Source organism: Lepidochelys olivacea (assembly GCF_965140295.1).
Source record: "Lepidochelys olivacea isolate rLepOli2 genome assembly, chromosome: 8".
NCBI classification, from domain to species: Eukaryota; Metazoa; Chordata; order Testudines; family Cheloniidae; genus Lepidochelys; species Lepidochelys olivacea.
The window spans coordinates 61364520-61378962 of NC_140418.1; the positions used below are offsets into that span (position 1 = coordinate 61364520).

The 14443-nt window shown below is 37.7% G+C and overlaps 1 protein-coding gene across 2 annotated transcripts in view; it reads right to left on the reverse strand.

The window, feature by feature from the left end:
* Window positions 1-14443, reverse strand: part of UCHL5 (ubiquitin C-terminal hydrolase L5) — a 31188-nt gene that overhangs the window by 7730 nt on the left and 9015 nt on the right. The window contains exons 2-8 of one of the 2 annotated variants that reach the window (XM_084635746.1): window positions 11365-11448; window positions 4781-4906; window positions 4624-4685; window positions 4406-4536; window positions 1747-1810; window positions 1060-1162; window positions 510-623 (exon numbers count right to left, since the gene is read on the reverse strand). In XM_084635746.1, the coding sequence (XP_084491872.1) occupies window positions 510-623; window positions 1060-1162; window positions 1747-1810; window positions 4406-4536; window positions 4624-4685 (474 nt within the window). In that variant the 5' untranslated portion in view covers window positions 4781-4906; window positions 11365-11448. The remainder of the gene's footprint in view (window positions 1-509; window positions 624-1059; window positions 1163-1746; window positions 1811-4405; window positions 4537-4623; window positions 4686-4780; window positions 4907-11364; window positions 11449-14443) is intronic. The other variant, XM_084635745.1, reaches the window with a different exon arrangement.

Genomic DNA, 14443 nt, shown 5'->3' on the forward strand with positions numbered 1-14443 from the left:
TGGTCTCAAGTTGCAGTGGGGGAGGTTTAGGTTGGATATTAGGAAAAACTTTTTCACTAGGAGGGTGGTGAAACACTGGAATGCGTTACCTAGGGAGGTGGTACAATCTCCTTCCGTAGAAGTTTTTAAGGTCAGGCTTGACAAAGCCCTGGCTGGGATGATTTAATTGGGACTGATCTGCTTTGAGCAGGGGGTTGGACTAGATGACCTCCTGAGGTCCCTTTCAACCCTGATCTTCTATGAGCCAAATAAAAAGAGTAGATAAAAATATCAGTTTCCCAGGTATCTAGAAAGAAAGGTGTGAGTGAACAAACCAACCAATAACTGAGAAGTATGTTGACGCATGTGAATAATGTAGTGCAGTGCCTTGCTAATACCCTTTTAATTCCTCCAACCCTGATGTGCAGAAGCATGAGATTGGCCTCCTTTCCAGGCCTCACATCAAGCTGGCTCTTCATTATGATCTTCCTGACAGTTTTACTATGAAAATCAAAAAGAAAAACATGTACCTTGTATCTTTTTAGTTTTTGGTTCTCTTCTTCAATTAACATCTGATATTTTGCAACTTCTGACTGAATAGAACTTAACATATTACCACTCTGGTCTGTATCCATTGGCTCTTCCTTAAAGAAAGTAAAATGAATGCCACAAAGTTAGAATTTTATAAAAAGTCTGGTCTGTACAGTGTTTATACTGCTATTACCTAAATTAAGATTTAAAGTTTTTTAAGAACTGTAGTAGAAATATGCTACACCTATTTGCTAGCAATATGCTACACCTAATTCTACCTTAGTATATTAATAGTATCTGCGCATCTTCCATTTAAAAATCAACAACATGAAGTCCATAGCAGACTTCATAGTCTCTGGCATGTCTCCCTTTCTGGAGTAAAAATACTGCCGGCGTTTTTCTTTTCTCCCCCCTCCTTCCCCTTTATGGGGCAGGAATGGAATGGTTAGTTGCAAAATAAATACTAACTAAAAGTTATTTTTATAACCCTTCTAAGCAAAAAGTGACAGTGGCATGGAACAATTGCATTATTTAAATATCATATCCTACCTCTGAAAGTTGCTGCTGTAGTTCTGCTATCTTTTGCTCATATATCATTTTTCTGTCAGACACAATGGCCATAAGATTAAATCTTATCTCCCCTTCACTGTATCTAAAAGAAGAGAACATAGTTTTCAAAATTACAATCATTTGCACAGCATCTCCAAATCAACAAACAAAAATCCTCTATGGTTTCCTTAATTGTAAGTAAATATATATATTTATATTTCACATTAAAGTTGTGGATATTGTTCCACTCTTATTGTGAAACAAAATCACATCATAGATGACTGCACTGAACACTAAATATGGCAATTAGTCCAGTAGTACCTTTTAAAGCACCTGCGCCAGAGTTTTCCCCACCTGAGCTTAAATGTTAATCTTTCTGCTTATATAATTTGACAATTAGTTCACCGCTTTTTAAAATATAAAACTTTAGTAACTGTCCTCCATAACTGAGATCACAAAACAAGTTGTGTTTCTAGCCCAGGTTGTTTTGGAGTTGTGATTTGGGGAGGAGGGTTAAGTAGTTAGAAAAAACTGATGGCCGTAGTTTATTTTTAGAAAGCTAACAAGAAAAAAGAATACTACTTTTAACCAAAGAAAGTTAGGAATTGGTTCTTTTGCAGTAAAAAGGTATACATGTATGTTCTTCACAAAAAAAAAAAAAAAAAAAAAAAAGCACCTGACATTTACTTTTGTATTCGTTTCTCTATGACAGGCCTGACAGCACTGATCCAATCATCTTGATTACAGGCACCTAGATAGAATACATAAAAAAGGTTTAAAAAAAAAGAAAAAGCCAGCTTTTCTGCAAATTCAAGCTCTGGATACTCATTTGCAAAGGCTACTTAGTGGATCTCTTCTCTGGAGAATGACAATACTAAATTGTTCAAAATGGTCTTTTTGAAATACAAAGTTAATCACTGGTTCTTGTTAATACCTTTCAGTACTCTATTGAACAATATTTAGAAAAGCAACAAAGCTGGAGTAGATTTTAAAAGGGGGGGGGAGGGTGTTCTAACCTTTACTCTATTATTGGCAAGGGAAAAAAAGGACAAGTCTTTTGGTGAGAGCGTAAAGGTAGAAATTTGGTTTTCCAAATTGGGTGGGTGAGTGAGGAAGGGAGCAAGTACATGAAAATCCTGATTTTTTTTCCTCATCCAGTAATTTCTGCCAGAAATTTAGACTTTGGAAACCTTTATAACGTTAGCATCACCTATTCTTCCATTTTGTTCTCCAAATTTTGGAGGGTTCCTCCCCATGTTTTAAAACAATACTTAGCACTTGCAAGGCACTTGAAGATGTAACAGTAAGGGCTTCTCTAAATGAACATTTAATGTGCATTAATAGTTCCTTGTAGCACTTTGATCTACAGTAACTCCTCGCTTAATGTTGTAGTTATGTTCCTGAGAAATGTGACTTCAAGCTAAACGATGTTAAGCAAATCTAATTTCCCCATAAGAATTAATGTAAATGGGGGGGGGGGTTAGAGCGCACGTGCAGACTCACACACACACACAGTATAAGTTTTAAACGAACAATTTAATACTGGTACACAGCGATGATGATTGTGAAGCTTGGTTGAGGTGGCGAAGTCGGAGGGTGGGATATTTCCCAGGGAATGCCTGACTGCTAAATGATGAACTACTAATCAGCTGAACCCTCAAGGGTTAACCCTTTGTTGTTAATGTAGCCTCACACTCTACAAAGCAGCACGAATGGAAGGAGGGGAGATAGCACGGCAGAGAGAGAGAGAGAGAGAGAGACGCGCATTGCCCCTTTAAGTACGCTGACCCCACTCTAAGTAGACTGCCTTTTTAAGTAGATCACCAAGTTGAGACAGAAGCTGCTTCCAGGAAGCTCCCTCCGTCTTAAGCCCTGTAGTGTCCCCCCCACCCCGCTGCTCTATGGAAATGGGGTAAGCGGGGTGCAGGAGCGGGGGGGAGGGGGACACCCTGAAATTAGCTCCCCTCTTCCCCCGCCCCCATTCCCCGCACAGCAAGCAGGAGGCTCCAAGGAGCAGCTCCAAGGCAGAGGGCAGGAACAGCACATGGCAGTGGGGGGAGGGAAAGCTGAACTGCTGGCAATTGATAGCCTGCTGGGTGGTTGCTGCACAGGGAACGGGGAGCTGATGGGGGGCTGCTGGTCCACCCTGGTTCCAAGCCCCCACCAGCTAGTTCCAACGGGCTGCTCTTCCTGCAAGCAGTGGACAAAGCAGGGAGCATCGCACAACTTTAAATGAGCACGTTCTCTACTTGATCAGCAACCTAACAACGAAATGACGTTAACCAGGACAACTTTGTGAGGAGTTCCTGTACTCTCCTTTCAAAGAGGACTAGAACAAAGAGACCTACAACTCCCCCTGTAGTTTTATCTGTATTCTTCACTTCCAGTCCTAAACTGTTGCATAGCATGCTTTTAAATTCTGTATTTTGCTATAGTAGTGAGTTGAACAGTTACTATAAGCATACTCCCCATCCTGCAAATGGATTTCATGCCAACAGACCCCTATGTCCACAGAAAGCCTATATACTTCAATGATATGACATGCAGGTCTGACTACATCAGGGCCATTGTCCAGTAGGAAGTTTTTTTGTTTTTTTTTTTAAAAGGGATCAGAATCTTTCAAAATGAAAGATGCACTATACTGAAACTAAATATTTGACATTTGTCTTAATATTTGAGAAACTGACAGAAATCCACCTTTCGATGATGTATTTACTTTACTAGTTTTTACTTTACCATAATAAATATTACAAGGGACAAATAAAGCATCAATTTAAAGCCAAGTAGTGACATTTCTACTCTCATAACATTAGGATTACAAAGATGATTAACATGTTCCCTGGAATATAAAAAAAGGAGGTGGAAGGCAACATGAAGAAATATGGTAACAAGTATTGTACCAGGTGAAACTGAGTTAGTTTAATACCAAATAAGACTTTGCAAATCTTAAAAATTAGAAGAGACATCTGATAGATGATTACATTTTAAGTGGAATGAAAAGATTAGATTTAACTTCTTGACCTAGCATTAACAGGCTCTACTTCTTTGTCCAGTTGATTTTGCCTTGGAACTAAAATATTAAGGGAATGAATAACAGAATTTTAAGATTCTGACATCACAAAAACTAGCTGAAAGGAAAAAACCTGGAAAAAAAAAGGGGGGGACGGACTAATCCAGTTGATCACCCTTTTCAATACACCGTCTAAATAAGTCTCTCAGTGAAAGATCAAAAGTATTAACCAGAACCAGCTGTTATCTCAAAAGAACAATTTGTTTTGGTCACATATGACCACCAAAAATGCAACAAGGTACAATGTTTAAATTCGCCACAGTGAACTAAACTTACCTAAATCAATTGGTCCTTCCCTTAGTCCATCTAGTTCATACAGCCTTCCATTAACAGGAACATAGCTTACAAAGTGAAATGCATCTTCTTCTTTTGCTGATGACTTTGCATCAAACTCAAACATTTGCTGTCTAAAAGGTAAATAGATACAATGCTGAATGGAAAGAGAAAAGGTTACTGGATTTTGTATGATTCGTAACATGCACAACTTTTGTTACCTGGCAAAACTGTTGTGAACCTGCCGAATCACTTCAGAGTTGCTTAGTGCCAAACCTTTCATCTAAAAATATACATAAAAGATAAAATAAGATAAATAGAACATAAGCCAATTGTTCAAATCAGTGTACATCAAGTACAAAAGTTAGTTGCACTTACCGCAGCATCAAAACTTTGTGAAAATTCTTTAAATTCTGCTAGTGTCTCTCCTAGATGGATATCTTGATGGATACAGTTTAACAGCACACTTACTATGGCTTGAGTAGCACAAGCATTGTTTATTACCTAGAAAGAGGTATGGAAAGTGAGGACAGGTTCATTACAGATGATCACATAAAAAGAATTAAAGTTGGGCCAATTCTTCCTTTATAAACCCTTATTCTCCATAGATTACATGGCTCTGATTTAGGTTACAAAAATGCAGTCTGGAAGCAGTACCTATTTTTTGGTAAACATTTACTCCACCTAGGTAGTAAATCTAGCCTGGACAGCCATAAAAGCTCTGCTGTACAAGACAAACCAAGTGATGCTGGTTGTATGGGTGCAATTGGCAAAACAGACAAAAAGTTCAATTATTCTAAGTAAATATATTAGAAACACCCTGTAATTTGCCCTCTCACTTCCTCTAAAAGAAGAGTTAAAAACAGAGTAAAGAACGCAACAACCTGACAAAGAAAGATGTAGTGATGTCATCAATTGCTAAAGCACAGCAAAGAATCTTTTGCTTACTTTTAAGACGCATGTGTTACTTTTAGTGTATAACCCTATTCTACTAGTGATTCAGGGCTTCATCCTTACTCAGGCAGACTAGCACCTTGCTTGATTTCAATGGTACCACAGGCAGAGTAAGGTATTACTGAACACAAAAAAAACCTGTCTGAACCTGGTTGTACATATCTCTAGAAAAGCTGTTTCTATTTCCCCCTTAAAAATATAATGATACCATTCAATGAACACTACAATTAGACAAACAGGGGAAAAGATTTAAAAATTTATATTTTGGCAAAGAAGGTACCGCATACGACCTAGAGTTAAGATGGTCCTGTTAAAAAAAAATAAACTTAGTAAATACATTAAGAGTTATTCTCAAATTCAGATCTGTTCTGAATTTAAAAAGTTTTATAAATTTCACTCAAAAGTTTTTGCTGTTCACCTCATTTTATAGAGCACATATCTTCCTTCAATCCAAGTTTATTTTTAAAAGCTGAGACTACTCCACAAACTAGTACAACAAAAAATTCAAGCCAGTTAATAATAAGATAGAGTATCAGCCTTAATTCGCCTTCCTGAATATTTTTTTGGTAAAAAATATTCTACCTTTTGAAAAAGTAAATCAAAACCTTAATGTTAGTCAGAGCTTTTGTACATTAAGAGAGATACATAGCCTAAAACATGTGTTTTAAGTCTGTCAAGTGATTAAAAAAAATTAATCGCGATTAATCGCGCTGTTAAACAATAGAATACCATGTATTTAAATATTTTTGGATGTTTTCTACATTTTCAAATATATTGATTTCAATTACAACACCGAATACAAAGTGTATAGTTCTCACTTTATATTACAAATATTTGCACTGTAAAAAACAAAAGAAATAGTATTTTTCAATTCTAATACAAGTACTGTAGTGCAACATCTTTATCATGAAAGCTGAACTTACAAATACAGAATTATGTACAAAAAAATAACTACATACAAAAATAAAACAAATGTAAAACTTTAGAGCCTACAAGTCCACTCAGTCCTACTTCTTGTTTGCCAGTCACTCAGACAAACAAGTTTGGTTACAATTTGCAGGAGATAATGTTGCCCGCTTCTTGTTTACAATGTCACCTGAAAGTGAGAACAGGAGTTTGCCTGGCAATGTTGTAGTCGGTATCGCAAGATATTTACATGCCAGATGCACTAAAGATGCATATATGTTCCTTCATGCTTCAACCACCATTCCAGAGGTCATGTGTCCATGCTGATGACAGTTTCTGCTCAATAATGATCCAAAGCAGAGCGGACCGAAGACACATGTTCGTTTTCATTATCTGAGTCAGATACCACCAGAAGGAAGTTGATTTCTGTTTTTGGTGGTTGGGGTTCTATAGTTTCCACATCAGAGCTTAGCTCTTTTAAGACTTCTGAAAGCATGCTCCACACCTCATCCCTCTCAGATTTTGGACAGCACTTCAGATTCTTAAACCTTGGGTTGAGTGCTGTAGCTACTTTTGGAAATCTCACACTGTATTTTCTTTGTGTTTTGTCAAATGAACATGTGCTGGGTCATCATCCGAGACTGCTATAACATGAAATATATGGCAGAATGCAGGTAAAACAGAACAGGAGACCTACAATTCTCCCCCAAGGACTTCAGTCACAAATTTAATTCATGCATTTTTTTTTTAATTTTTAAAAGAGCACCATCAGCATGGAAGCATGTCCTCTGGAATGGTGGCTGCAGCACGAAGGGGCATATGGCACGTAAATACCTGGCAACACTGGCAAGGAAAGTGCCATGCGAACACCTGTTCTCACTTTCAGGTGACATTGTAAATAAGAAGCAAGCAGCATCTCCCATAAATGTAAACAAACTTGTTTGTGTTAGCGATTCGCTGAACAAGAAGTAGGACTGAGTGGACCAGTAGGCTCTAAAGTTTTACATTGTTTTGTTGTGCAGTTATGTAATAAAAAAATAAAACTCTACATTTGTAAGTTACACTTTCACGATGAAGAGATTGCACTATGAGGTGAATTGAAAAATACTATTTCTTTTATCATTTTTACAGTGAAAATATTTGTAATAAAAAATATAAAGTGAGCACTGTACACTTTGTATTCTGTGTTGCAATCAAAATCAATATGGTAGAAAAACACCCAAAAATATTAAATTTCAATTGATATTCTATTGTTTAACAGTACAATTAATCATAATTTTTTAAAAAAATTTTGAGTTAATCGCATGAGTTAACTGCAAATTATTCGACAGCCCTAATTTTTTTTTTTTTTAAAGGGAAGTGAAATATAGGGTCTATATATGTTGAAGGATGGAGAGTGAATACTACCTTTCAAAAAGTGGTCATAAAAGATATGAGGCCATATTCTGCCCTTAGTTACCTTTATGTGACTCCACTGAAGTCAATGGAGTTGACAAGGGTGTAATTAAAGGGCAGAATTTGGACAAGAAATTACTTTGTATTGGTTTGGGGCTATGTGCAGCATGAGGGAGGATTATTAGCTGTTTCACTCAGTAAATTTGAAGGCTTGGGGGGGGAGAGAGGATGGGGAGAAGACTTTCCAGTCTGTGTGAGTAACATCCAGCATAAAGGTTTACATACATTTTAAAAGAAGACAATGTAAGAGCTTAATTATATATCAAGTATTTGAAATATATTTCAGGGCTGTAAACATGAAACCACTTCCAACAAAAAAAAGTGAACAGAGAACATCCGTATTCTAGTCAAAGAAGGTCAGAACACACTGACACCTTTTCTTTGTCAAGATTGGGGAAAACAAAACAAAATCCACAAGATACCACGGTGCTAGAAAGTGCTCTATTTGTACTTTATGTAGTGAACAGTATATTGCTCCATGATATGAATTTACATTCAATTGTCCAAAACTAAGTGTGTCACTAGAAAACTGGACTGCATCTATACTACTGAATTAGAATACATATTTAGCCTTTTTCCCCTTCAAGCGCATGCATAGCTTTGCATGTAGGAAATACAGTTAACCTAGATCTGCTATTTAATGGAAAATATGGAATTATGCTCTTGGAGATTGTACGGCTCTTCTACCAAACGTGCAGTGTTACAACATGCCTCAAAATGTATATAGGAGGAGGGGGAAGACAAAAAAGTTATTTTGAGTAATTCACAAGTTACACATTAAATACAGCCATCTTGGTATGAAGGACAAAGCCAAGATGGACAGTTATTTCTTATCTTATTGAATTCACAGATTTGACCCTCTACCCTCTCCTCATTTTCCTTGCCCCCTCACCTCCTAGAAAGAACCTCAAACATCACCCCTTTTTTGAGAAGACTCAGCTGTTCTAATGTTGTACACCATGCCAGATATAATTAATTGATTGGTAATGCCCAAAAGCCACCTGTTAAGATTGGAGTCCCAATGTTCTAAGCATTGTGTACAACAAATAATCAGTAAGACAGACTTTGCTTCATAGAAAGTAGTCATTTTTGAAATAAGATGCAATAAGTGGGTGTAAGACAATGGGAAGCAATAGTAGAATTAGGACACAATGACAGTTACACATGTTTACACAGAGCATCTACATCCACAATTATACAGTCAAGCCAAGGGATAGAGCACAAGGGAACACCATCATGTCCTCAACTAAGGAAGTGAGAAAGGGGAGTAGAAGCATGAAGACATACTGAAGATTGGCAGAAAGTGAAAAACAGCACACAGCTGTGAAAGATAAGGATGGACAAGATTTTAAAAACTGCATGATATGTATAGAAGGTTCTCAATGTTGAGGATGATGAGGTTGGAAATAGAAGCTCTGACAAATGACCAGGAAGGGTACTTCTAGATACTGGTGAGAGCAGTTGCAGTAGAGTGCAAAGGTCACAAGCCAGAATGAAGGGGAGAAGTTGAGGTAACAGTTGAAGATGGAATATATATGAACTTTAGGTGACAGAGAGAAGGGAGATGGGATTAGCTGGAGAGACAGATGAAGTCTAGAGTAGGACCTTCGAATGAGGGGAGACCACAGCAGATTTATTATAAGATGAAAAACTGAACGGAAGACCAAGAGATTAAGGAGAAAAACAAAAGTGGGGGGGATAGGGAATCATAAAACAGGAGATGATGGGGTAATGGGGGCAACTGAAAAGTGGGTGATAAACTTCAGTGACTATGGAGAGAAGTAGGGAAAAGGGAACATCTCTTTCTAAAAAGTTGGCAAGATAGTGGGAGAACAATGAGAGAGTTTTACGACAGAGCCAAATAGTGGCATATAGATGGGATTGCAGGCCTAGGATAATTGAGAGTAGAGAAGTAGCTCTTCTTAATAGAGGAACTGCAAGAGAAAAAGAAGTTTGTAGTGAAGTAAGTTGCTGAGCAAGTGGAGCATGTGGATGTTAGGAGTGAGCTATGAGTGGTGGGATGGGCTTTGCACCAAGAATGAGGGGCAAAGGAGTCCATTACTGAGTTGATAAATCAGAGGAGGGGACATAAGTCATAAACATAAGTTACAGAAGGACAGGAAGACACAAAGAGGGTAAAAAGGAGCAGTGAAGACAAGATTGAGCAAATGGCTGTTTTGGTAACTAGAAAAGCTGATCCAAGACTGAAAGTCAAACAAGGAAGGGAAGACATGGAGGTGGGAGGCTAAGGGGTTGGATGGGAAATCAACATGGTAACTGAAGATGAAGATGGGCACTTCAGATGACAGCCAGACATACAAGAGCAAAAACAGAAAGGAAGATTAGGTTACTTAACCCCACTCCCACCTTGTCTTTTCTTTGGTTCTATTGGTGTCTCCCCAAGTATTTGCCCTTCTACTTAAGCATCTGTGTTGATGCCACACTGCAGCAGTATGGCATAAGGCTATCTTAAATAAGCTAGTACAAAGCTTTTGGCTTTACTGATTTAAACCGATCATCATAAGTCCACTCAGAAACCAATATGCAGTTAATGCATATCCCAGAGCACACATGTCACATGCTCCCGGTGATATTCACATTAATAAGTGGGCATCAACCTTGTGCATCAGCTTGAGTTTCTGGGTTGATTTCTCGTGTAGCATCACATATATTACAATGCAATATGCCAATCCACTTTCTTGTGGACAGGGGAGAAGTACCTTGGTCTTGTAGGTCAGCTATTCTCTTTTGCATTATAATATATGGGTTTGTATCACTGTGAATCTTGTAGATTCATCTTCTAAACTTCTGCATGCCACAAAATAGATGATTTTACTAGATCTGCAGCCAAATGCAACCATGTTACTATAGGGTAGATTTGGGTTCTAAGACTTGTTATTTTCAACAGATGCACAATTTTACCTTCCAGAACCAAGGTAAGTTCTCTATATTAGTTATACTCCATTATAGACAATCCCTCCATGACTGTATTGTATGTGCAATGAGCTGCAAATGTTCAATAATTAATTCATTTGTCTATTAACTTGGTTAATGCTCAAATTGGGCCAATCTCAATGCTCAAATTTAGCATTACTAAACCTGCAAACATAAAGGGCTTGATCCTCAACCAATTTAAGTCAATGGGAGCGTTACATGAACACAACAAATCTCCCCAGATTACTGGGATGCAGTTATGCCTAAAATCCATTCTTTGGAAGTGACCCTTCCTCCTCGCCCAGGTACAACGTGCTTAGTTCCTAGTTAGTGTTCTATCATGCTGCTGAAAAACTGTGAATGAATACTCAGTAAAAATGCATGTGTCATCCTGATACTTGGCTAGTAAAATATTGGACACTCCCCCCCAAAAAAATCAGTATAAATGTATCAACCCACAGTGGCAACTTGTGCAAATGTTGCTCTTGGAGAGATGGGTCTACTTCTGCCAAGACCTTTGTGCTAAGCCATGAGCAATTGTTCCTTGACAAACAAACAGTGGTTTGCAACAACATTAATGATTATTGAATACCTTAGTGGTGGCATTAACACATGTAACCACTGTGTTTGGAAAATAAAATTAAGGGTCTGGTTAACAACACACAGACGTTAAGACATTCAGAGTTAAGGCTGAAATCGTATCCTTAACTCACCTCATTGTGCCTAGGTATCCTAGCTCAAATGGCATGTAAGATCATCCAGAGTTCTGAGCCCCCAAATAGAGGACCATATCATACCTAGGCATAACAGGGAGGCCAAATTTAACATGAGTACATATAAAACTGATGAAGATAATAAAAAGTTAATAAGCATGCATATTAAACAAACTATCATTCAATTTATTTCTCAAAATACTCAAGCTCTAACCTGTAATACACAGTAGCTGTTAGATTTCAGTTACTAACCCACAACTACGGTACATATTCATGTGCTGCAAAAGTGCTCAGATGCATCCAAATCTTGTTTTTAGATTGTTCCATTGTCATGCGAGGTATTTAAATTTTATAATAAAACACTGTTTCAGAGTTATGATCTTTTCATGTGAAGTTTACATTCAGAAATCTTTTTTTGAAAGTTTCAAGATGTATGGAAGCTTAGGTACAAATTGAATTGTAGCACTGAGAATACCTTAATTTAGTTGCCATATTATAGCACTATCATACAAGGACATACACTTAGTCTTATCAATATAAAGATTAAAAAAAAACTTCTCAACACAGAAGTTAAGAACACAGAGTACAAGGTCTCTATCTAGATTGTAATTTTTTAGAGAAAGAACATATGGAAGGAAGATGGCTAAAAATCTGGGTTTTGAGAACAAAAGAGTTGGGATCCTCAAGATGTTTGGAACTCTCACTGTATTATTTTTTTTAAAGTGACTATGCAAACTGACAGGCCACCAATCCCTAATGTTTATTACTCCACTGGCTTACTGCAGTTTTACACAATTGCCAGGAAAGTTTGCTTGCCCAGACAGAAGATCTGCTCACCCTCCCCATACACTATGGTGGATTACATACAAAAAAAAGGTATTTTATTCATCTGTTCTTTAAAAAAAAAAAAAAAAAAAAAAAGAGGCAATGGAAAGACTTTATAAAATAGCAATCTGTTCTGAAGATGACCTGCAAAGGAAAAGAAAAAACAAAACTAGGCTTATGCCCCTTTTTGTTTCTTTATGATGTATAAAGGAAGTTTTACTGCCCCCACTCCCCACCCATTTCTTACATCTTAGAAATGTAAGAAACAGCCCTGATCTTCCCTTGTTTTGCAGCTCTCAGACCACAACTGATGTGGCTGATTCTTTAAACGCAGGTTTACTTTCCCCTAAATTTTAATCACTAAAAGTTTAAAACTTCAAACACCTATTTAGCAGTCTCTTTTAAAAAAAAAACAAAACACAACACTCTTCCCCTCTTAATGATCAGCTTTCACTCTCCTGTAAGCCATAATTTTACTAGATCTCTAGTCACACTAAATCTTTCAGTCCAGACAAATGTGAATTTCTAATGTATGAAACAAGCAAAACTCTTTCAGGCATCCTTATATCATCAAGTGCTTTGATTTACTTAAGCTGCTGCACTTGTCTAATACGGACAAGGTGAAACAAGCAAAAAGGTACGAGCCCATTCCCTCGTAGGTCATATTTCAAATATTTGGTGCCATCATGTGGCAAAATCATGCACTACTACTTTAAGAGCAGTTACCAGCGCATATTAGCTACTTTTCACCATTTAAAAGAAATATATTTATTGTATTTGTACAGTAGGCCAGACACTCCAAAGCAGTCATTACTGTCTGTAAGAGGGTATCCCAAAAAGCCTACGGACTTCCCTTTCTCCCATTACAAAGATGAGCTATACTTTCAGGGTTCAGAAAATACCAAGAACCCTGGAAATTAAACACTCTTTCACCATTTGTTTTGAGGTTTCCTAGCTTTTTCCATTCAGAATTGTAATGTTATTTGAGCTTAAGTCTCTGTATTTGCATTCTAGAGTTCAATTCTAATAAGGCTCCTTTAAACATAATCAAATAAAACAAGTTGTTAAACACTAAGTGCAATGCTTCAGAAACAAGCCTAATGGAGGAAGAGAAAAGACATGAGCAAGCGTAAAGTGGGGGAACACACAAGTGGTCTGGAATATTTAAAAAGCAACAGCATGTTTGATTATGATAGAAAGCAGAACCCAGAATAGCGAATATGCAACCAACCATTCATCCAGACACTAGACAGAAACTGTCGGCTACCTCATGGTGTTACAAGATCACAGCTGGATCTTAGACTTCTTGTTTGAGAAGGTTTGCAGAGAAAGGGAAGAAAGTGGGATTAGGAAAGGCCAAGGAACGAGGGCCTCTACAGCAGGGCAAAAGAGGAGTGAAAAAGGAAGACAACGGGGTAAGAACAAAGCATAGATGAATTTTCATCAGCGTATGACAGAAGCACAGATATAGAGAAGCTATGACAGAGAGGTTAAGTATGCTTTTATCTCCCACATTTCTACTTGTGCATAGATCTATGTGGATACCTCTCAACTTCCAAAAATGCAAATGTCAGATCATGGTCTCAATTTAGAACAGAGACACAAAACAAGGAACAAAAATAACAGTGTTCTACTTATGATACATTTCTATAAGCTCTGTTTCAAGATTTGCGAGATTTCAGATCTTTACAAGGACAAATAGGAACATAATATAAATTTTGTGGGAAGGATGAATATTGGGTTTAAACTGAATGCTATACCTCTATGTTTGAGAGGCAAGATATGATGGGTGGGGCTCACCTCTTATGAGCATCCTAGTAGCTGGGTGCAGTACCATAGTCCTCTTCCTGCTCCTGGTGTAACCTGTAGGTTGTCAGCCTTGCTTGGTGGGTCTTCAGTGGCATAGTCTCTTCCAGGGTAACAAAAGTCCAACCAAAACTATGTCTGTCCTCATCTGGATCTTCAGTCCCAGCTATGGGCACTTTATATTTAGTTCTTTGCTCAGGCCTCCAAACATGCTTCTTAATCCATGCATTCATGCTTCATGCTCCAAACATGCTTCTTTCCTTCTTAAGGTTCACATCACTTGGACAGTGGGGGAACCTGGTCTCAGCCACTACTCCAAGTTCCAACTTAGGAACCTTATAAACTGCAGCCATGTACTGCTCACTTCAATTCACTGCTGTCTCTACCCTGGGCGACCTCCTACCTGGCCCCTTTATCTTCATTGCTTACCTTAGGGGTGCAGTTCTCA